Source organism: Crotalus tigris, unplaced genomic scaffold (assembly GCF_016545835.1).
Source record: "Crotalus tigris isolate CLP2741 ecotype Arizona unplaced genomic scaffold, ASM1654583v1 scf7180000024362.2655971311:6658466, whole genome shotgun sequence".
Taxonomy (NCBI): domain Eukaryota; kingdom Metazoa; phylum Chordata; class Lepidosauria; order Squamata; family Viperidae; genus Crotalus; species Crotalus tigris.
Genome location: NW_024100530.1, coordinates 2,244,286 through 2,266,292, shown reverse-complemented (window position 1 = coordinate 2,266,292; position 22,007 = coordinate 2,244,286). Strand labels below are relative to the sequence as shown.

General features: G+C 40.8%; 1 protein-coding gene and 1 non-coding gene across 3 annotated transcripts; both read right to left on the bottom strand.

Annotated features, from left to right (window-relative positions):
• Nucleotides 1-630: 630 nt before the first annotated feature.
• Nucleotides 631-704, bottom strand: TRNAT-AGU. The gene has a single exon. It is a non-coding gene; the product is annotated as a tRNA-Thr (tRNA).
• Nucleotides 705-4,025: 3,321 nt separating this feature from the next.
• On the bottom strand, nt 4,026-19,956 carry WDR88 (WD repeat domain 88). Of its 2 annotated transcripts, XM_039327626.1 has the most exons (11): nt 19,765-19,956; nt 17,704-17,814; nt 17,226-17,314; nt 16,628-16,691; nt 13,907-14,045; nt 13,087-13,216; nt 12,592-12,776; nt 10,889-10,971; nt 8,445-8,513; nt 7,026-7,118; nt 4,029-4,768 (listed from the first exon to the last, which is right to left on the bottom strand). In XM_039327626.1, exons 1-11 carry the CDS (start codon nt 19,852-19,854, stop codon nt 4,631-4,633), a joined length of 1,191 nt encoding a protein of 396 aa, XP_039183560.1. In that variant the 5' UTR covers nt 19,855-19,956; the 3' UTR covers nt 4,029-4,630. The 2 variants fall into 2 exon arrangements, with proteins under 2 accessions (XP_039183561.1, XP_039183560.1); XM_039327627.1 differs by lacking the exon at nt 7,026-7,118 and having other exon boundaries at nt 4,026-4,768.
• Between the last annotated feature and the right edge of the window lie 2,051 nt (nt 19,957-22,007).

The following is a 22,007-nucleotide window of genomic DNA, read 5'->3' as shown; positions in this document are numbered from 1 at the left end:
TTCCTTCCTTCCTTCTTTGCTCCTTCCCCATTCCTTCCTTTCTCCCTCTTCTCTCCTTCTTTCCTTCCTTCCTTGCTTCCTTCCTTCCATCCATCCATCTTCCTTCCTTCCTTCCTCTCTTTTCCTTCCTTCCTTCCTTCCTTCCTTTCTTCCTTCCTTCCTTCCTTCCTTCTTCCTCTCTCTTCTCTTCTTCCTTCCTTTCTTCCTTCCTTCCATCTTCCTTCCATTTTCCTTCCTTCTTCCTTCTTTCCTTCCTTCCTCTCTCTCTCTCTCTCTCCCTTCCTTCCTTCCTTCTTCTCTCTTCTTCCTTCCTTCCTTCCTTCCATCCTTTCTTCCTTCCAGTCTTGTAAAACCCTCTGCAGAGAGGGAAGTTTGATCCCAGATGTGAATTATTTGCAAGAAAAAAGACTCTCTTAAGGACAGGTGGGTTCACACTATCAGATCCCTTGAAAGCCTGCAGAGGAAGAGAAATCTGGGAAATAAAACTCGCACGGGCTTTCTTTGCACTTTTAAAAGAGAGCCCGTTTCTGCAGGTCTCCCCAAACACCGACTGTCCCACCGTGCAAAAGCATAATATAATAAATATATATATTTCCCCCCCCTAACGCAAAACTGAAGTCCCCGCTCCAGAGGCACCGCTGGGATTCGAACCCAGGATCTCCTGTTTACTAGACAGGCGCTTTAACCAACTAAGCCACGGCGCCGGCTGTCGAGCACAGCCGCAGATCCGGCTTCATGTGTCTTCGCGCTTGGCAAGAGCGTGGCTGGAGGGAAAAGCAAAAGAGACTGGAAAGAGGGAAAATCCTTCCTGCGAGCTTTGCCTGGGATTGCGGGGTGCAAAACAGTGCCCAGCCGTGCAAACGTCACCCTTAAAAGATGTGATTGGGAGTATCCAGGAGCAAAGAAGAGATCTCAGCCCCAGACACAGCTTGCCGGAGCCATCTGGATATTTTACTTTCAATTTAGCATAAAAAAGACTGCCATCCCCTACTTTCTTTCAGCACAAGAGGCTGGGGACAGAAGTGCCATTTTAGTAGGTCCTCTTCAATAAAAACCAGCCTCCAGGAAAAGCAACGTTGCCAGGGAGTCAAAGCATGATGGATTTTGAAGATAATAATAATAATAATAATAATAATAATAATAATAATAATAATAATAATAAGAATAAGAATAAGAAGAAGAAGAAGAAGAAGAAGAAGAAGAAGAAGAAGAAGAAGAAGAAGAAGAAGTTGGAAGGGACCTTGGAGGTCATCTAGTCCAACCCCCTGCTCAGGCAGGAAACCCTATACCATTTCAGACAAAGGGCTGTCCAGTCTCTTCTTAAAAACATCCAGTGTTGGAGCATTCACCGCTTCTGGAGGCAGGTTGTTCCACTGGTTAATTGTTCTAACTGCCAGGAAGTTTCTCCTTAGTTCTAGGTTGCTTCTCTTCTTGATTAGTTCCCATTAGTTCCTTGTCCTGCCTTCAGGGGCTTTGGAGAATAGCTTGACTCCCTCTTCTTTGGGGCATCCCCTGAATGTTTAAAGTCGCAGTTCAGTAAAGATGTTTAAAGTCGCAGTTCAGTCCATCCACTTTCTCCTACCTGGTTGACCCACCTTGGTCAACCCTTTGATGCACTTCCAGCCCCATCACTTCCTGCCCTCAACCTCCACCCAGCTGGAGATGGCTGTCCTCACACTGAGAGTTAGGACATTGGAGCTCAGTTGGGTTGTGATCACCGACCCCTGATTGGCAGTGTTGACTTTTGGGATTGTGTACCCTATTCCCTTCTTAGGGAGGATCAACCCAATACGGTCTGTAACCCGTATTTCCTCTTGATAATACATGGAGCTTTGGTCCCTACAGGTGGTCCTCGACTTACGACCACAATTGAGCCCAACATTTCTGTTGTTAAATGAGACTTTTCTTTCCACCGTTAAGTGAATCGCTGCAGTTGATGGGTTAGTAACCCGGTTGTTAAGTGAATCTGCTTCCCCATTGACTTGGCTTGTCAGAAGACGCCAAAGGGGATCGCATGACCTTGGAAGACGGCAAGGGTCATAAATATGAATCAGCTGCCAAGCATCCGAATTTTGATCACATGATCATGGGGATGCTGCAAAGGTCGTAACTGAAAAACAATCCTGTCACGTTTTCCCTTGTTGTAACTTTGAATAGTCACTAAACGAACCGTTAACACCTACAACCATTGCCGTATTTCCATAGTCATGTGATCAAAATTCAGACGCTTGGCAACTGACTCGTATTTATGACCGTCGCAGTGTCCCAGGGTCATGTCATCCCCTTTTGTGACCTACTGACAAGCAAAGTCAATGGGGAAGTCAGATTCACTTAACAACCCGGTTACTAATTTATCAACTGCAGTGATTCAGTTAACAATCGAGGCAAGAAAAGTCTATAAAATGGGGCAAAACTCACTTAACAAATGTCTCACTTAACAACAGAAATTTTGGGGCTCAACTGTAGCCGTAAATCGAGGACTACCTATATACCATTTTGTGTGATTTGGGCAGCTGTATAAATCTGTTTCGTGCATAAATAAATAAATACATGGAGGGCTATGTCAGATAAAATTCCGTTCAACAGCCAGCTTTCGCCTTCAAGAATAATCCTAGTCTTGAGGGAAATCGAGAATGAGGAAAAATAATACTGCCTGTGGTAAAAAATATTGTTTAATTAAATCAGGGCCAACCTTTTCCCTAAATCCATGAATTATTCAGTTCAATAATAATTACCAGGAAAATAAACTCCAGGAGCGATATATCACAGTTTTATAATATTATGAAAAGGAAATGCCCAGAATGACATATAATGTATTTAAAATGCTTTTATGAAAGCACTGTTACATTTATTGAAGAGGGTAATACGACGCACATTTTTTTTCCTAAAGTGACATTTTATTACAATTCTGTATAATTTATCTGGGAGAAAACATTCAGTAGGATTAGGAGCAATTTCATTTACACAATATAGCACTTTAAACTCTTACATTAGTTCAAGGTTTATTCCATTATTCAGCTATCTCTAAAAGCTATTACAGGCTGACTGTACACCAATTTTTTTTCCTGCCATGAACTAAAATTATTCGAATTCTATAAAGCAATTTATTATTTTGAATGAGATCAATTTCCTGCCAGTGTGCAAATGTGCTATAATTCATAAGGGGTTTTTCCCCTTATCATGCATGCTTTTCATGTCGCCCATATTTATGATGTCTGAAACCCCCCCCCCCGACCAATAACTCACAAGAACCAGTCGTAATCAATTAATAGTGAAAGTCTTGACTTCTGCAAGACTTAAATTTGTGAACTGAACTGAAAGCAATATAATAATATGAAAAGGCTTCTCCGTTGAGTCAGAAACATGATTTAAACCCCACAGTTTTTTCTACAGATGCATGTATAAATAATAGCAATAGGTCACTTTTCGATCTGTTAATTAGGGCTTAGGTCATCGTTCATGGTGTGTCCATGTTTGACACTGCCTCTGGATACAGATCACGTTTCTTCTCTTAGAGCAAGGAAGAATTTCCAGGGATGCATAAACGACAGCCACGTGGAATTGGGGCAGCCAGTGTCAACGCTGCTCACATCGGATGTTTTTTCTTTGACAACAGTTGGAGATGCAATCATTTCCATCTTATGTTTTACTCTTAGAGTTAGAGCTAGAGTTAGATGATCTGGGGGGAGGAATGCGCATGAGAGCTTAGCTAGACATAACAATGCTGGACCTAGTGTGTGAACCAAGGTTATTGAAATAAGAGATGATAAGAATTGGTGGGCTGGAGAACTGGAGGGAAAGCCAGCATTTCAAACTAATTGGAGAATGTGATTTATGACTGTTAATTAGTGGGGGGAATTGTGCTTTGATACTATGTGCTCAGGGGAGGGGAATCCAGTTTTTGGCTTCGATTATGTTAGTGCTGATGCTATGCTACTCAAAATAAAGATTCTTTAAGGTAAACAATGCCTCGAAGTTCTTTGAAGAGTTTCATCTGTCAAAACCAGGACAACCAACACATTTGCGAATACAAATAGTCCTTTTTTTACAATCATTCACTTAGTGACCCTTTGAAGTTACAACGGCTCTGAAAAAAGTGACTTATGACCATTATCCAGACCTACAAGTGTCGCAGCGTCTCCATGATCACATGATCAAATTTCAGAGGCTTGGCAACTGGCATGTTCTTATGACAGTTGCAGTGTTCCAGGGTCACGTGATCACCTTTTGCAAACTTCTGCAAAGTTAACGGGGAAGCCACATACCAATCGTGTTGCTAATTTAACAATTGTGGCAAGAAAGGTCGTTCAAATGAGACAAAACTCACTTAACCACTGTCTCACTTAACAACATAAATTTTGGGCTCAGTTATGGTCGTATGTCATGGACTACCCATATCAGCATATTAGCAGGATGAACTGAATCCTTTCAACGATTCTGTTTATGCCATTTATTTCATCTCACCGCAGAAATTAGGCAGAAGGTAAATTCGGTGTGGAGATTTTTGTTTTATTTTATTTTATTTGTTTAAGGTTACATAGGTGGGTTACACAGTCCACACAACATGACAGGAAAAAAAAAAGATTGCAACGTTCACAAATGTTTTAAAATCAGCTCGCCGCGGAATCCTTTAGAGATCTGGAGGCAAAGCGGGTGGCAGCGGTAAAACCACTTGGTTGGGAGATGCTAATCGGCAGAAGACGCACCGGGTTTCTATAGTGTCTTCTTGGTTCCGGAAGATCAGAAAAGATTTCTGACACGCTTCACACTGGATTTTGGTGTTAAAAGAGGATATATCAGAAATTCAGCTGTAATAGGCATTTGACACTATTCCTCGAACTGCCCACTCTTCCATGCCAAAAACTGGCCAACATCTGGCCATCTGCATGCAGTTAAATGCCAACATTCACTATTTCTCAATGCTCTTTCTAGACTAGAGCTGATGAAATGTAGACTCTAATAATATCTGAAAGGCTGCCTGCAGCTCGTTTTTGCTCTCTGTATGGGGCTGACTATGTCACTCAGGTGATATCAATTCATGTCAGCTTGAAACGTGTGACATGACTTCAACGCTTGTCAGAGGAACTCATGTCACCACCTCTGTCTATTTCTTTCTGCTCTTCCCACTAGAGCATGGGTATCAAACTCGTAACATCACGTGAAGTGTCACGACATATCGTGACTTTTTTTGCATTGCTGACAATGGGGCGGACGCGGTTTTGCCATGACACATTCGGCCCGTGGGTCAGCAGTTTGACACCCCTGCACTAGATCAAACACAAGGTGCATTTTGTGGGCCTCTATTAAAAAGGGTCAACTGGAAGTGTGTTTTTTCTGTCCATCACCTGCTCTCTGGAGCACCAGACCCTTATCTGTGCTAGCAGTTTGTAAGGTTCTTCAAGATCTGGATGTTCTTTGGGGCAGGAGAGTCTAGTGATTAAGTGAGGCCATTATTGTAAGGTGGGTTTGTCCCCAGATCATGATTTCATCTTTATTTCTTGTTGTTCGGCTTTAATTCTGTACGTACTGCCAAGAGTCAGCATATTGAGACGAATAACTAGCTAGAATGAGCTAATAAATAATTAGAAATCAAATCAGTAACTTATTTATGTATATATTCAATTTATGTAGCCACCCATCTCAAACAAATGACCCTAGGTAGTTAACAGCAAATCAAAACAAGATTAAAAAAAAACATAACCAAAACAATAAATAACAAATATAACAACTGGCATCAAACCAACCAACACAATAGAGCGTTGTGAAAAAATCTCAATAATGACAGTGGGAGCTAATTTTGAATTTAATATTCATACAGATTGCGGTCTATATTCAGAATAAATCACACTGTACGGCAATCTGGCTAATCCCTAAATAGGTGGGCCCAGGAGTGCAGCCACATAACCCGCTGCATTTATTTATAATATGAATCTCCTACATTTCGACTGAGTAATCTTGAAGGAAGAGTGCGTTAAATTTTAATAAAACACATGTTTGCCTATTTGCATGCTTCACGACACCCAACATTCAGAATTCACATTTTTCAGGGCAATGTTGTTGTTGCTGTTTAGTACAGCAACTAAACTGGACAGGTTCATACTTAAAAGGATAGTTAGGACTGCAGAAAAAACAGTTATAACCAGCCTACCTTCCACTGAGGACCTGTATATTGTATGGGTCAGAAAGTGGGCTGAGAATATATCTACAGATATCTATATCACATCCTGGACATGAACTGTTTCAGCTCCCCCCACCCACGATGCCACTATAGGGCACTGCATGCCAAAACAACTCGACACAAAGACAGTTTTTTCCCTTGTGCCATGACCCTGTTGAACACCTCATTCCCACAGCAGTGTCTTATGTCTAAGGATATTTACCCATTGTAGCAGGGCTGTATTACTAGTATCCTTCTCGTCTTTCTACTTGGTATCTTTCTTGTTGGTATCTTATGATTACAAATCTCCTGACTATTAGAACAATTAATCAGTGGAACAATCTGCCTCCAGAAGTTGTGAATGCTCCAACACTGGAGATTTTTAAGAAGAAACTGGACAACCATTTATCTGAAATAGTATAGGTTCTCCTGCTTGAGCAGGGGGCTGGACTAGAAGACCTCCAAGATCCCTTCCAGCTCTATTCTATTCTATTCTATTCTATTCTATTCTATTCTATTCTATTCTATTCTATTCTATTCTATTCTATTCCTATTCTATTCTATTCTATTCTATTCTATTCTCCATTCTATTTCTATTCTATTCTATTCTATTCTATTCTATTCCTATTCCATTCCATTTATTCTATTCTATTCTATTCTATTCTATTCTATTCTATTCTATTCTATTCTATTCTATTCTATTCTATTCCATTCCATTCCATTCCATTATTCTATTCTATTCTATTCTATTCTATTCTATTCTATTCTATTCTATTCTATTCTATTCTATTCCATTCCATTCCATTATTCTATTCTATTCTATTCTATTCTATTCTGAAAATCAGTCATTTCTATTAAATATGCTGACCTTGGAAATCTTGGAACCTCTCGTTTTCACAGCTTGAATCACCATGGGGATTTCATTGGCATTTTTAATATCCCATAATCTCACAGTCTGGTCCTATAATATGAGGAGAATTTTGTATCAATGAACAGAATTCCAATTCTTCCAGACAAGGCTTGGTCCTTGAGTTGACTGCAATACTCCATGTTTTTTCGCTGTTTTTTTGGTTGCAAGGATTCTTTAGTAACTTAATAAATGAACTGACTAAGCCCTGCCAATCTGTTGTGTTACCTCGACATACAGTTGTCCTTCCAAGGAATAGACAATAAAGTAGTCGTCGAGTTACGATGATAGTTGGGTGCCAGAATTCCCGTTGCTAAGCAAGGTGGTTGTTAAATGAGTTGCACAACCTTTTGTCCATGATTGTTAAGCGAGACACTGCCATTAAGTGATTCAGGTGGTGGTTAAGTAAATTTGGCTTCCCGCATTGACTTTGCTTGTCAGAATCCAGCTGGGAAAGCTGCAAACACCAATCACGTGATCCTAGGACCTTGCAACGTATGTTAATGCATGCTGGTTGCCAAGCACCCAAATTTTGATCCTGTCATCCTGGGGATGCTGCAGTGGTCATAAGTGCAGGGACTTGTCATAAATCTCTTTTTTGAGTGCCGCTGTAACTTCAAACGGTCCCCAAACAAACGGTTTAAGTCAAGGACTCCCTGTGTCTAATTTGGTTTCAATTGATATGTGTTTTACCCCCTTTGCTTTCTAAAATTATGTTGAGTTTTGTTAATGTAAAAAAACTGTCTAGTTTCTGTATTTTGAGGCATCTCGGGAGTTTGCTTTGGAATGGAGCTGTGTCTGAATTGATAGGTTTGCTTTTATAGAAATGGCTAGCATATATTACTATATAAAAGTAAAAAGATGAGGTTGCGTGTTATTGCCTTAATCTACTGCACTAAAAAAGAGTTGGAAGTTAATGCTTTTCTCTCTTTTTTCCCCCTTTTCCTCTACACTTTTTCCTCTTCTCATTCCCCCCCCCCCCCACTTTTCCATTATTTTCATTTTTCCTTATATTTTATAAAAGATAAAATTGAAAAAAAATATCATTGGTTTGCTCATTCCTCCATCCCTGCAGCTTTTCAGGCAGCCCTGGATGTCACCAGAAACAATCTGAAAACCCGAAAAAAGCAAAAATTTGAAGAATAATTTCCTGCTTTCACAATCTATCTGTAGCTGCTTCTACAGACTGGTGTTAATTATTTTTACTTCCTCCATTTTGTTTTTCTTTTTGTGGATTTGTTTATTTTGGTTCGATAAAGAGTTTTGAGAATTTTCTGGTTAGAAGATCGTTTTGCAAGGCTGATTCATCATCGGAGAGATAATGCCCTAATGTGAACGTGGGAACATTTCAGTGCATTCTCTGACAACTTTTGATAATACCTTTGAGGAGGAAACAACAAGCCTCTTGTCCTTGCTGATGGCCACATCTGTCACCCAATCGGCATGACCCTGCAGAAACATAATTTATCAGCGGTAAGAAATAAAGCACATTCTTAGCTAGATTTTTAGCTATGCTCTTAAGGCTACTGAGAAAAAAAGTAACATCCAAGGTAATCTGGAGAAGCAGGCTGAAGAGCCTTTTCCATTGTAGAAGCATATGCAATTCATTGACAACTACTTCTGACACTGATATAATTTATATTAAAAAAAAACTTTAGATTGGTGGGATAATAGATGGAAAGAGGAAGCCAAAAAAATGCCCAGAACAAAACTCTCATGGATGGTTCAGTTGATTTCCCTGATCACTGCAGAAGGTTGGGCTAGATCACTGGCAGCCTGAAGATGTGTGGACTTCAACTCCCAGAATTCCTCAGCCAGCTGTCGGGAATGCTGGCTGGGGAATTCTGGGAGTTGAAGTCCACACATCTTCAGGCTGCCAATTTTGAGGCATGCTGGACTAGACGGTGCTTGTAGTTGTTTTATACCTCCAAGTGAGTCTTGATTCCTGGCGACTGCTTGCAATTTTCTTGGCAACATTTTCAGAAGAGATTTGCCATTGCCTCCTTCCTAGGGCTGAGAGAGAGTGACCGGCCCAAGGTCGCCCAGCTGGCTTTGTGCCTAAAGCAGTGCTAGAACACACTATCTCAGTTTCTAGCATGGTGCCCTTAACTAGTATCTCAAACTGGCCCTTGATGATGCTTCTTGCTTACTTCCTGTTCCAAAATCCTTACGATGATGTGTAAGAGTTTCTGCTTTATTCAAAGTAAATATAACATCTCCCTTTCCAAGCATTCATTTTGATTTTATTATTTTTATTTATTTGTACATTTAGGGCTTCACATATGACTTTAACAGCCAAAAAAATGGACGGGTACGAAATCTTATAGTCTTTCATAGTTTATAGCCTTATAGACAATATATATATTATTCTATCATCTATTATACCTTTCTAATGTATAGCAGCAATGCCTCCTTTTACTAAGTTCCCATCTACCGTAGTACCAATAAAATGAATATAATCATTTGAGAATTTCAGTTGTTCCAGTCTGGTTTATACAAACTTTCTGGTTTCTTTGAGTTTAACAGATTCCAATTTCAAGAGTGTCACGGGCCATGGCTGAAATAATTACAACGGTTGATCATGAATCATCCAAAGAATAATGTTTCAGTTGCTTAGCAACCACAATTCAATTGCTATTTTGCTTTCACAAATGACTGAGCAGCGGCTGGTACTAAGAACATGGCAAAGGTGGGACGCTTCTGAAGCATGCTGAGCAACTATGAATGCTGAGCAAAGAGGTGATGGAAAAAGTAACGAATAGAATAGAATAGAATAGAATAGAATATGAAAATGGGAATAGAATAGAATAGAACAGAACAGAATAGAGCAGAGTAGAGTAGAGTAGAATAGAATATGAAAATGGGACTAGAATAGAATAGAATAGAATATGAAAATGAGAATAGAATAGAATAGAATAGAATAGAATAGAATAGAATATGAAAATGGGAATAGAATAGAGTAGAGTAGAATAGAATATGAAAATGGGAATAGAATAGAATAGAATAGAATAGAACAGAATAGAATAGAATAAAACAGAACAGAATAGAGCAGAGTAGAGTAGAGTAGAATAGAATATGAAAATGGGAATAGAATAGAATAGAATAGAATAGAATAGAATATGAAAATGAGAATAGAATAGAATAGAATAGAATAGAATAGAATAGAATAGAATAGAATAGAAAATGGGAAGAATAGAATAGAGTAGAGTAGAATAGAATAGAATATGAAAATGGGAATAGAATAGAATGGAATAGAATATGAAAATGGGAATAGAATAGAATAGAATAGAATAGAATAGAGTATGAAAATGGGAATAGAATAGAGTAGAGTGGAGTAGAGTAGAGTAGAATAGAATAGAATATGAAAATGGGAATAGAATAGAATAGAATATTAAAATGGGAATGGGAATAGAATAGAGCAGAGCAGAGTAGAGTAGAATATGAAAATGAGAATAGAATAGAACAGAATAGAATAGAATAGAATAGAATAGAAAATGGGAAGAATAAAATAGAGTAGAGTAGAATAGAACAGAATATGAAAATGGGAATAGAATAGAATGGAATAGAATATGAAAATGGGAATAGAATAGAATGGAATAGAATATGAAAATGGGAATAGAATAGAATATGAAAATGGGAAGAATAGAGCAGAGTAGAGTAGAGTATGAAAATGGGAATAGAATAGAATAGAATAGAATAGAATAGAAAACTTTATTGTCACTTTAAATGTACACTAATCAGCATACATAAAAACAGAGCTGGAAGGGACCTTGGAGGTCCTCTAGTTCAACCCCTTGCACAAGCGAGCGACCCTGTTTCAGTACCTTTAAGGATATCTTTTTGTATGCTTCTTCTATGTCCCACACGCTGATGGTTTTGTCATAACCTCCAGATACCACACACGAGGCTGAAGCAGAACACAATAATGCGACATGTGATGGCCTTCTATTGTTATTGTTAAAGAGCCAAAGCTGTCCTGCAAAAACTCTGAAATATAATTCGGATGATGCATTAAGTCACCTCTCATCATACTTTCTGAGGCCCCCCAAAGGACAACGAATGCTTTTAAAGCAAGCAGAAATTCTGAGCTTGTCTAAATATTTTGGGAGGAAAAACAAAACAAAACCCTGAACACTGTCAACATTAAATATTATGGGATTGGCACGTGAATAAACTTTCATAGGATAAACTGTAATAATAATAATAGTAATAGTAATAATAATAACAACTTAGCACACAATAGAAATAAAGGAATAGGAACTGAGTTGGAATATATAAGAAATGCAAAGGAGACACAAATGTCTAACTTAAATAGGAAAACGAATTCAGATTTTGGTGGAACAATACTTCATCCACTACCAGCTAGTGATATAAATGAATAACTTTAGGTCACAAGAAGTCTGATTGATTGATTGACTGACCGACTGACTGATTTCTATGCCATTGAATCAGTGTTGATTCCCAGTAACCACATAAAATAGACTTACTCCAGAATGATCTATCCTCAACCTGCTCCCTCAAGTCTTTCAACCTATCTCCACTGTAATCAATTAATTCACTTAGTTGCTGGTTTTCTTCTTTCTTTCCATCTTTCTCAGAGAACTTAATGTCTTTACATAATGTGTGCAAAGTATGATAATTTAGTCTGGTCGTTTGTGTGAGAACTCTGGATACGTTTGTTAGATGATTCATTGGTTTATTTTCTTGGCTATCTGTGGTCACTTCATGAGTCTTCTCTAAAGAAGACTCAATATGATTTTAGATTAATCCTGGAAATCAATTATTTATGCCCATGTAAAAATTCAGATAGATAGATGGGGATGAGGATGAGGGGGGGGGGGGAGAGAGAGAGAGAGACAGACAGACAGACAGACAGAGACAGAGAGAGACAGAGATAGAGAGAGACAGAGAGACAGAAAGAGAAATGTTGATAGATGGATAATAGAAATAAAAGAGATTGATGGTAGAAGATAGGAGAGAGAGAGAGAGAGAGAGAGAGAGAGAGAGAGAGAGAATCATAATAGCTTTTATTCAGATTATTATATATGCTGATAAGAAATATTGCCTGGAGATAATCACTGGCAATGGAGGTCAGTTCAAAGGTATTTTTTATAAGCCAGAAGATGGAGAAAGTATTGACCTAAATGAGGGGGGAGGGAAACAGATGTCTTCATAAAAATCCTTCTGTGAAGATACTTTATTCCACTTTATTTCCACAAGAGACTTAAGAGATAGATCGAATGACTAACTCGTGATTTGAGCATAATTTTTCCCATTCTATACTTTTTGGATGGACAATATTTTATTCCCGGGGCCAGAAGGAAAGAGTACATCATAATAACTGTATCAATTATAGAGTGTTTTATAAGGCTAATTAAAGGGCAATGCAAATTCAATTTAGTTCAAATTATAAGAGCAGTAATTTAATCGCTTCGGAGAAAGCTGTTTAAAGTGAATTGGGGAGACCACCTGAAATAAGACTCTCTCTCTCTGTGGATGCTAAGAACATTCATCCTGCATAACTCACCGTCTTTGCTAACATCACAGCAGCCAACAATGCCGATATGACCTTGTTCCAAAGTAATAGGTCCATGAGACCGGAATTCTCCTGTACGGACATCCCATAACTTGATATTTTCATCCCACCCTGCTGTGCACAGATAATGACCGTCCAAGGAAAAGCAGCAATCTGCAATGGCGTTGTTGTGTGCCCTGAAAGAAACGTGACATTTCACATGAACAGGCTGAGAGGTAGTTATCTAAAGGACAAAAGGGCTGTCGGTGTGTAATTGCAGGGAAGATTAATGAACCAATGAATGATCTTCTGAGTTCTTCTGTTTTGGGTAACAGCCACATTTAGAATAAAGTGGACAACAGGCCAATGTTGCATTATTCAGGGCCAGTTTTGAATTTTATGGAAGCCAGTCAACTGGCAAGTAGATAATCGTTGCCAATATATAATATACTATATTAGTTAAATCCAACAAATTCATAATAAAATCGTACCACGATGGTTTCTTACTTTTCAATGGTGACTGTGGTAGCCCTTGCAATGATATCCCAGAATTTGATAGACATGTCAGATGACACCGTAGCTATTCTCTGGTTGACAGGATCAAACCGGCAGCTTTGAATTGTACTTTTGTGGTAATCTGAAAGGAAGAATTTACAAGTATCACTTGCTTTGGCTTCCAACCACCAAACGGTTGTCCTTCCCATCCTACAGATATTGCAGTGATCAAAGTCTGGCCCATTATAACAGAATAACAGAGTTGGAAGGGATTGGAGGTCTTCTAGTCCAACCCCCTGCTCCATCAGGAGACCCTGTATCATTTTAGAAAAGTAGTTTGTCCAATCTCTTCTTAAAATCCTCCAGTGTTGGAGCACCCACAACTTCTGGAGGTAAGTTGTTTCACTGATTAATTATTCTTACTGCCAGGAAATGTCTCCTTAGTTCTAGGTTGCTCCTCTCCTTGATTGGTTTCCATCCATTGCTTCTTGTCCTGCCCTCTTGACCGCCCCCTCTTCTATGTAGCAGCCCCTCAAATATTGGAACAGTGCTACCATGTCAGTTCTAGTACTTCTTCTCACTAGACTAGACGTACCCAATTCACACAACCATACTTCCACAACCTCAGGTATATTTCATCTAGTGGTGTTTATGGGATTGAGGGCCAAAATCTTCAAGATGACGGACCGAGAGTTGAATGTAAACAAACTCCTGCTCATTCCAAGCATGTCATCTTGCCAATTAAGACCCCACTCCACCCGAACGTGGGATGCTACTGACTTCACCTTTTACCAGAAGAAAAGGACATCAACCAAAAGTTCAGAAGCTCTACCTCTGATCAAAGCCACCTGTTCGCCATCTTCAACATTGCAGACGAATAACGCATTCTCCAAATCAGAGCCAGAGGCGACGTATTTGCCATCATGAGAAATATGGCATGTAGTTATCAAGCCATCCTGCCCCAAAGACCACTGCAGAATGGAGGAAAAAAAGCCACCGAATATCTTTTATAACGAAGGATATCCAGGGCTCATTGTTTTAAAACATTGATCCAGTTGCAACTATTTTCTTTAATTAGTTGATACTAAGCATCTTCCCCGGAGGGTTTAACTAACGATATGAATAGCAAGTAATCCGTCTTGCTGGTTTCAGTGCAATTAACCTCATTAGCTTTAGCAGCATGAACCATATGATGTTCCAGAAAATTAATTAATTATCATCAGATTATTATGAATTCCACTTAGGGTCAAACAAAGTAAGACATTGGAGAAGAACTAAGGAGCCTCCCTTTTTTTTTTTTTTTACTCCCTTGTGTTGCAGTAAAAGCAGACTGCAGAGCAGATTAATTCTCTGGCAGCACATGTAGTCCTCGACTTACCATCACAATTGTGCCCCAAATTTCTGTTGTTAAGTGAGATATTTGCCCCATTTTACGACCTTTCTTGACACCGTTGTTAAGTGAATCACTGCAGTTGATAAGTTAGTAACTTGGTTCTTAAGTGAATCTGGCTTCCTCGTTGACTTGGCTTGTCACCAGGTCGCAAAAGGGGATCCCGTGACCTTGGGACACTGCAACCGTCATAAGTGTGAGTCAGTTGCCAAGCATCTAAATTTTGATCCCAGGTCCATGGGGATGCTGCAAAGGTTGTAACTGTGAAAAATGCTCATAAGTCACTTTTTTCAGTGTTGTTACTTCGAACGGTCACTAAATGAACTGCTGTAAGTCCATCTCTATTTAAATTTTCTCCTCGGTGGACTTTGCAGGACACCCCATCAAAAGTCTATCCCATTTTTGGCTCCTCAAGAGGGTCTGCAAGGGCAAAGGGATCAAAAAATTAAGGTGGTGGCCAATATTGCGTTTCAATCGTGCGATATTGGCTGCCATTTTGTTTTTTTTTAAAGAAACAGGGGGACATCCCTGTGCTTGTAATTTCGATACAAATATCCCCCCCAAAATATCATCTGCTTTCCCCTCCCTTTAATTGCTTGAATCTGACTGAGGATTTATTTTTATGGCAGAGGGTCTCTGTGTAGCTTTTGGGGACTGTGTCATGGTTCCGACAGATGAAACTCTTCAAAGAACTTCAGCATTGTTTACCTTAAAGAATCTTTATTAAAGAAGCATAACATCGGCACTAACATAAGTGAAGCCAAAAACTGGATTCCCCTCCCCTGAGCACATAGTATCAAAGGACAATTCCCTCCTCCAATTAACAGTCATAAATCACATTCTCCAATTAGTTGAAATGCAGGCTTTCCCTCCAGACCTCCAGCCTGCCAATTCTTATCATCTCTTATTTCAATAACCTTGGTTCACACATTAGGTCCAGCATTGTTATGTCTAGCTGAACTCTCATGCAACTTCCTCCCCCCCCCAACATCATCTAACTCTAACTCTAACTCTAAAAGTAAAACATACAAAGAAAAGGGTTGCATCTCCAACTGTTGTCAAAGCAAAAACATCCGATGTTAGCAGCGTTGACAGAATTTTCTGACCTCAAGTGAAGACTCGGTTTCATTTAACAAATCTTCCGATGCTCTCTGCTATTTATTCCTGCTCTCCTTCTCTTTTGGCCTCTCTGTGACGGCGTTTTCGTAAGCGATATGGTTTAAATTGATTCTAATTATGAATTTATTTTCAGTAGGGTACGTAAGCCACCCTTGGCATCGGTTTGAAGGGCGGACTGGAAAAGCACAATAAAAACTACCTCATAAAGTCTTTAAAGAAAAGCCAGTCCACGAAAAATGGATTTGGAAAATGTGCTGAGTGGGAAATGTTTTTTTTTCCCACCAATTCTTTTTCCTGCGATGGTCCTTAGACTGGCCTGAGATGTGAGCTCGGATACACTAAAACAGTTGCAATATTACTGTATATACAGGGAGTCTTTGACCCACGATCACAATTGATCTCAACATTTCTGCTGCTAAGCGAAATGTTTGTTAAGTGAGCTTCGCCCCATTTTATGACCTTTCCTGCCACTGTTGTTAAGTCGGTCATGGCAGGAAAGTTAAGTTAGTAACATGGTTGTTAAGTGAATCCTGCTTCTCCATTGACTCTGCTTGTCAAAAGGGCATCGCGTGACCCTGGGGACGCTGCAACCATCATAAATACGAGTCAGTTGCCAAGCATCTGAATTTTGATCATGTGATCATGGGGATGCAACAGTGATCCTAAGTGTGAAAAACGGTCATAAGTCACCTTTTGCAATGCCATTGTAACTTTGAACAGTCACTAAACAAGTTGTTGTAAGTCTAGGACTGCCTGTATACATACAGCATATCTTGCCTTTCAGATACGAAACCACTCACGGCTGAGGTAACCATACAGACTGTGTCAAAAGCTAATTTCATTCAATTTAAGAATGATATTCCAGCTTTGCTGTGTTTGCTGGTTGGCCAGTGGCCCAGATAAATATTCTCATCCATCCCTTTCTCCATCTACCAGAAATTCAGGTAGATATTGGTAGGGATAAACATTTGGTTAAACCAAAATCTAGTTTTAAGTTCTTCAGTTGGTTTTTTGAAAACAGCATAGAATAAAATCGATACATACAAGCATTTTTCCTGTTTCAGTATCCCAGGCCTTTAGGGTTTTATCATACGACGCTGTTATTAACCTAAAAATTAAACAGATTGACAGGCTGGAATTGAACCAGATCTCTCTTTTGAAGAAATTAAATATAAAAGGAAAGAAGGGAGGGAGGGAGGGAGGGAGGGAGGGAGGGAAGGAAGGAAGGAAGGAAGGAAGGAAGGAAGGAAGGAAGGAAGGAAGGAAGGAAGATCACATGGCTTTTGAGCATCTTACTAAAATCTTACACCTCCAATCGGCCCTTGGCACAAGCATTGGCAAATAAATGCAGCACAAAACAATTCCTGATTAAGCTCTCCAAGGGTCATGATCCAGATAATTCCTTTACTCTCTTTTCTGAGCCAGACTGAGAAACCTTAGCATCTTGGCAATATTTCCCTTAAAGGGAATGTATAAGCTGTGCAAAAGCTGTCTATTAAAATTAAATTTTCCTGCTTGGAAATTCCCTGGTCTTTTCCAATTGTCCTAAGCAAGACCCTATCACAAGGTTCCATTCAGGTAAATATCTAATAATAATAATATACATTTAAAGCTCATGCATAAGATACAATACAACAATTACCTTCGATTATCATGAGTCAGACAACATTCTGAAACTGGTCCAGTATGTTGATCCTTAAAGGTGTGGATGCAAATAGAACAGGCAATATCCTTCAATAAAGACAAGGTTGATTACCAAATTGCACACTGGGAGTGAACAAAGACTGCCATTTAATTCTAATTAATAGTACATCCAGTATATCAAAATAGGGGTTCTTAAAATTTCCAGCGGATCACCAGAATTGGACTAGCCCAACAGAAGAGGGAGAAGGCAGGTATAAAGCTATAACAATACCTGGTTTAGGTTTGGGTGCTGTAATTAAGTTCTTCAATTATATATTCACAGTTTTTCTTCATAATTTAGAGACATTATAAAACTCTGGCAAGGATTTTCAGTCATGAAAAAATGTAGCCTTTGTTTACCTGTATTAAATTACGTTTTAGACTTGAGAGCCGTGGGATCATGCAGTTGTGTGCTTATGCACTTCAAATAAACTTACCCAAAGTTTCACTGTGGTATCGAAAGAGCCTGAAATAATTTTGGTATCGTCAAAACAAAAATGACAGGAAGTCACGGCATCGGTATGGCCTTTTAAAATTTTGAAATGAATCTGTGGATAAACCAAGATAGCTCATTTTTATCTTGTAATTTTTCCTGGAGAAAGCACTAGCTACAAAAGGATAACAAAGACCAAAATAAACTAGTGAGATGTACTTTTTGTTCTGAAAACTCGTATCTCGCTCATGGGTCAAAGCAGCTCAGATGAGTGCTGAACATTAGATTGCAATTACGTTTTAAAGCTGGGGTTATATTTGAGATTAAGGCACAATATATGTTTGTTCTCTTTTGGCTTACTACAACGTACTACAGAGAAGAGCAACAAAGATGATTAGAGGCCTGGAGGCTAAAACATACAAGGAACGGTTGCTGGAATTGGGTATGTCTAGTTTAACGAAGAGAAGGACGAGGGGGGACAGGATAGCAGTGTTCCCATATCTCAGGGGCTGCCCCAAAGAACAGGGAGTCAAGCTATTCTCCAAAGCACCCAAAGGCAAAGACAAGAAGCAACGGATGGAAACTAATCAAGGAGAGAAGCAACCTAGAACTAAGGAGAAACTTCCTGACAGTGAGAACAATTAACCAGTGGAACAACCTGCCTCCAGAAGCGGTGAATGCTCCAACACTGGAAGTTTTTAAGAAGAGACTGGACAGCCATTTGTCTGAAATGGTGTAGGGTTTCTTGCCTGAGCAGGGGGTTGGACTAGATGACTTCCAAGGTCCCTTCCAATTTTTATTATTATTATTATTGTTGTTGTTGTTATTGTTATTTTTATTATTATTATTATTAACCCAGCCTAAATCTCTATATTAGCCCATTCTGCCTTGTAGCAAAGTTGCTGGCTGGAGAAAAGGACTGTATATATGAGTTGGGTGGCTCTCTCTCTCTTTTTTTTTTTTTTTTGCTAAACAATAAATAAATTTTGATCTAGCATTGGAACCATTATGCCTTTTACACAATATTTAAGATTAAAGGAGTTCTGATGATGAAAACATCCATTAAGGAGACATGCTGATGTTATTATTACCCACATTGATTTTTAACCAAATTGGAAATAGCATGCCAGCCATCCTGGATTCATCCTGCTGCTTCCTTAAGGGGGGGGCGTGGTCTGTGATTCTCGTGGTCTTTGTCCCACCCCTTTCAATGTGGCTGTCTCTGCAGGATTGTTGTTGGAGAAAGGAAAAGATTAGGTTGGGAGAACCGTAGTTAAGGAGAGAAAGGTTCTTCTCCAAGAGGGCCACCACAAGGAGGGACTTTACTATGAAAAATAAGACTCCACTTCCTAGAAACTCATCCAGCCAACTAAACCTGAGGGGGGCAGGGAATAGGGAGCAAAATGATCCGTAAAATTGTTGTTGTTAATTGCGAAGTCGTGTCCGACCCATCGCGACCCCATGGACAACGTTCCTCCAGGTCTTCCTGTCCTCTACCATCTTCTGGAGTCCCTTTAAGCTCACGCCTGCTGCTTCAGTGACTCCATCCAGCCATCTCATTCTCTGTCATCCCCTTCTTCTCTTGCCCTCAATCTTTCCCAGCATTAGGCTCCGTAAAATTAGTGCCCCAATAACTCACACCAAACAGAATTAACCTGGTTATGTTTTATGGTTTTCATGGTGTTCCTGCTTTTATTGTTTTGAATTCTTTAGTAGTAGTATTATTATTTGTTCTGCTGCTCTTTTTAAACTTTGCTTGCCACACAGAGTCAGGTATAAAGAACCCCCATCCAAAGAAATAACAAAATAAACCCTACTTTTACTGAGATCTCTAATCTCCCGGCCTTCTGCAACCTACTGCTCTCCAGATGCAGGGCATTACAGTCACTCTCTCCAGTCAGTAGGAAGCGTGAGGTGGGGGGGATGGGGGCTGTAGTCCCAACTTCCACCACAGCTGCAGGGCTCTAGGTTGGAGGAGGAGGAGGAGGTTTCCCTTGGAGCCCCACACGCAGATGTTGCCCTCCCCATCTCCACCTCTCTTTTCCTGCTTGTGGCAATTCCCCACCTTGGCCAATTTCTCCTGGTCCCCTTCCCAGGCCTTCTCCTCGGGGGCCCTGGTGTCCAGGGGGTCCTCACTGGGTGACTGCAGAGGCATCTCGGAGCAGAGAGGAAGGACTTCCTTTCCTTTCCTTTCCCCTTCCCTTCCTCTACCCTTCTCCTTTCCCTTCCCCTTCCCTTTCTTTCCTCTACCCCTTTCCTTTCCCTTTCCCTTTTCTTTCCCCTTCCCTTCCCTTCCCTTTTCTTTCCTCTACTCCTTTCCTTTCCCTTTTCTTTCCTCTTCCCCTTTCCTTTCCTTTCCCCTTCCCTTCCCTTTCCTTTCCCCTTCCCTTCCCTTTCTTTCCTCTACTCCTTTCCTTTCCCTTTCCTTTCCCCTTTTCTTTCCCCTTCCCCTTCCCTTCCCTTTCCTCTACCCCTCTCCTTTCCCTTCCCCTTTCCTTTCCCCTTCCCTTCCCTTTCCCTTTCTTTCCTCTACCCCTTTCCTTTCCCTTTCCTTTCTTCTTCCCCTTTCCTTTCCTTTCCCCTTCCCTTCCCTTCCCTTTCTTTCCTCTACTCCTATTCTTTCCCTTTCCCTTTTCTTTCCCCTTCCCCTTCCCTTCCCTTTACCCCTCTCCTTTCCCTTCCCCTTTACTTTCCCCTTCCTCTGCCCCCTCCTTTCCTTTCCTTTCCTTTCCTTTCCTTTCCTTTCTCCTCTCCTGCCTTCGGAAGTCGCTGCCCGCTCGCTCTCTTCGCTCGCTGGCTGGCTCGTCGGGCGGATCTTAGCAACCGACCAAGCTCGGCGGAGGGGCTCGCGGCGGCTGCGATTTCAAGGCTTCCAGTAACTTTAGGCGAAGTTGGGGAAGCGGGGGGGGGGGGCCTCCAAGTCGGGTACAGCTGACGAAGGATCCTCCGATCTTCCGAGGCGGAAAGGAACGAAACCAACGTCGCTTTTCAAAGCAAAGTCCAAGCGGAGCCTTCTGGAGGGGGGGGGGCTGGTCATTGGGGGCCGGGGGGGGGCGAGGGGCTCCCTCTCTCGTTGATCTCCCCTTTTAATCAGCCCCGTTTCGGCTTCTGGCTTCCAGCGGGGTCTCTCTAGAGCAGTGTTTCTCAACCTTGACCATTTTAAGGCATGTGGACTTCAACTCCCAGAATTCCACAGTCAGCAATGCTGGCTGTGGAATTCTGGGAGTTGAAGTCCACATGCCTTAAAATGGTCAAGGTTGAGAAACACTGCTCTAGAGGCAGGTTCTCCAGCCGGCAAAGCAGGGATGGGGGCTTTTAGAAAAGCTGACCCCCCCCCTTGGGCCAGGTAGGGGTGTAAGGGTGCAGATGGCTTTTGGTGTATTATCAGTGGAGTGTGCCATCCACCTTGCCAGCTCTTAGAGAGACCAAACGCGGGCAGTCCTTGACTTATGACCACAGCTGGGATCAGCATTTCTGTTGCTAAGCTAGGCACTGTTCTCCAAAGCTATTCTCAAGCTAGTCTCCAAAGCGCTTGAAGGCAAAGACAAGAAGCAACGGATGGAAACTAATCAAGGAGAGAAGCAATCAAGAACTAAGGAGAAACTTCCTGACAGTTAGAACAATTAACCAATGGAACAACCTGCCTCCAGAAGTGGTGAATGCTCCGACACTGGAGGTTTTTAAGAAAAGATTGGACAGCCACTTGTCGGAAATGGTATAGGGTCTCCTGTCTGAGCAGGGGGTTGGACTAGATGATCTCCAAGATCCCTTCCAACATCATCATTATCATCATTATTATTTGTCGAGTCCTGCCAATTTTTCACCACCTTTTCCCCCTTGGTGCTTGAGTGAATTGTTGCTCCCCTTGTTAGATGAATCATAGTTCTTCAGCAAATTGTTATAAATACGTGCCAGTTGTCCATCACCTGAATTTTGATCATGGGACCACGGGGGTGGTGTGACAGTTTTAACTGCGAGGACCGATTGCCACTTTTTTCAGCGCAATTGTAAATAATCGCTAAACGAAGGGCTGGAACAACGTCCCATGTTTTGCCCTGTGCTTTGCGCTGCGGGGTGACTGTCACGCTGGCCGTATGACCGCGGAAAGGTCTTCTTTAGGCTCAGGGGCCTAAAGAAACAGAGAAGAGCACCGTTCCGACTAGAGCAAGGGTCTTCAAACTTGGCAACTTTAAGACTTGTGGACTTCAACTCCCAGAATTCCTCAGCCAGAAGTCCACAAGTTAACAGATAGTTCTCAACTTACAACAGTTTTTCACTTAGGGACCGTTCCAAGTTACAACGGCACTG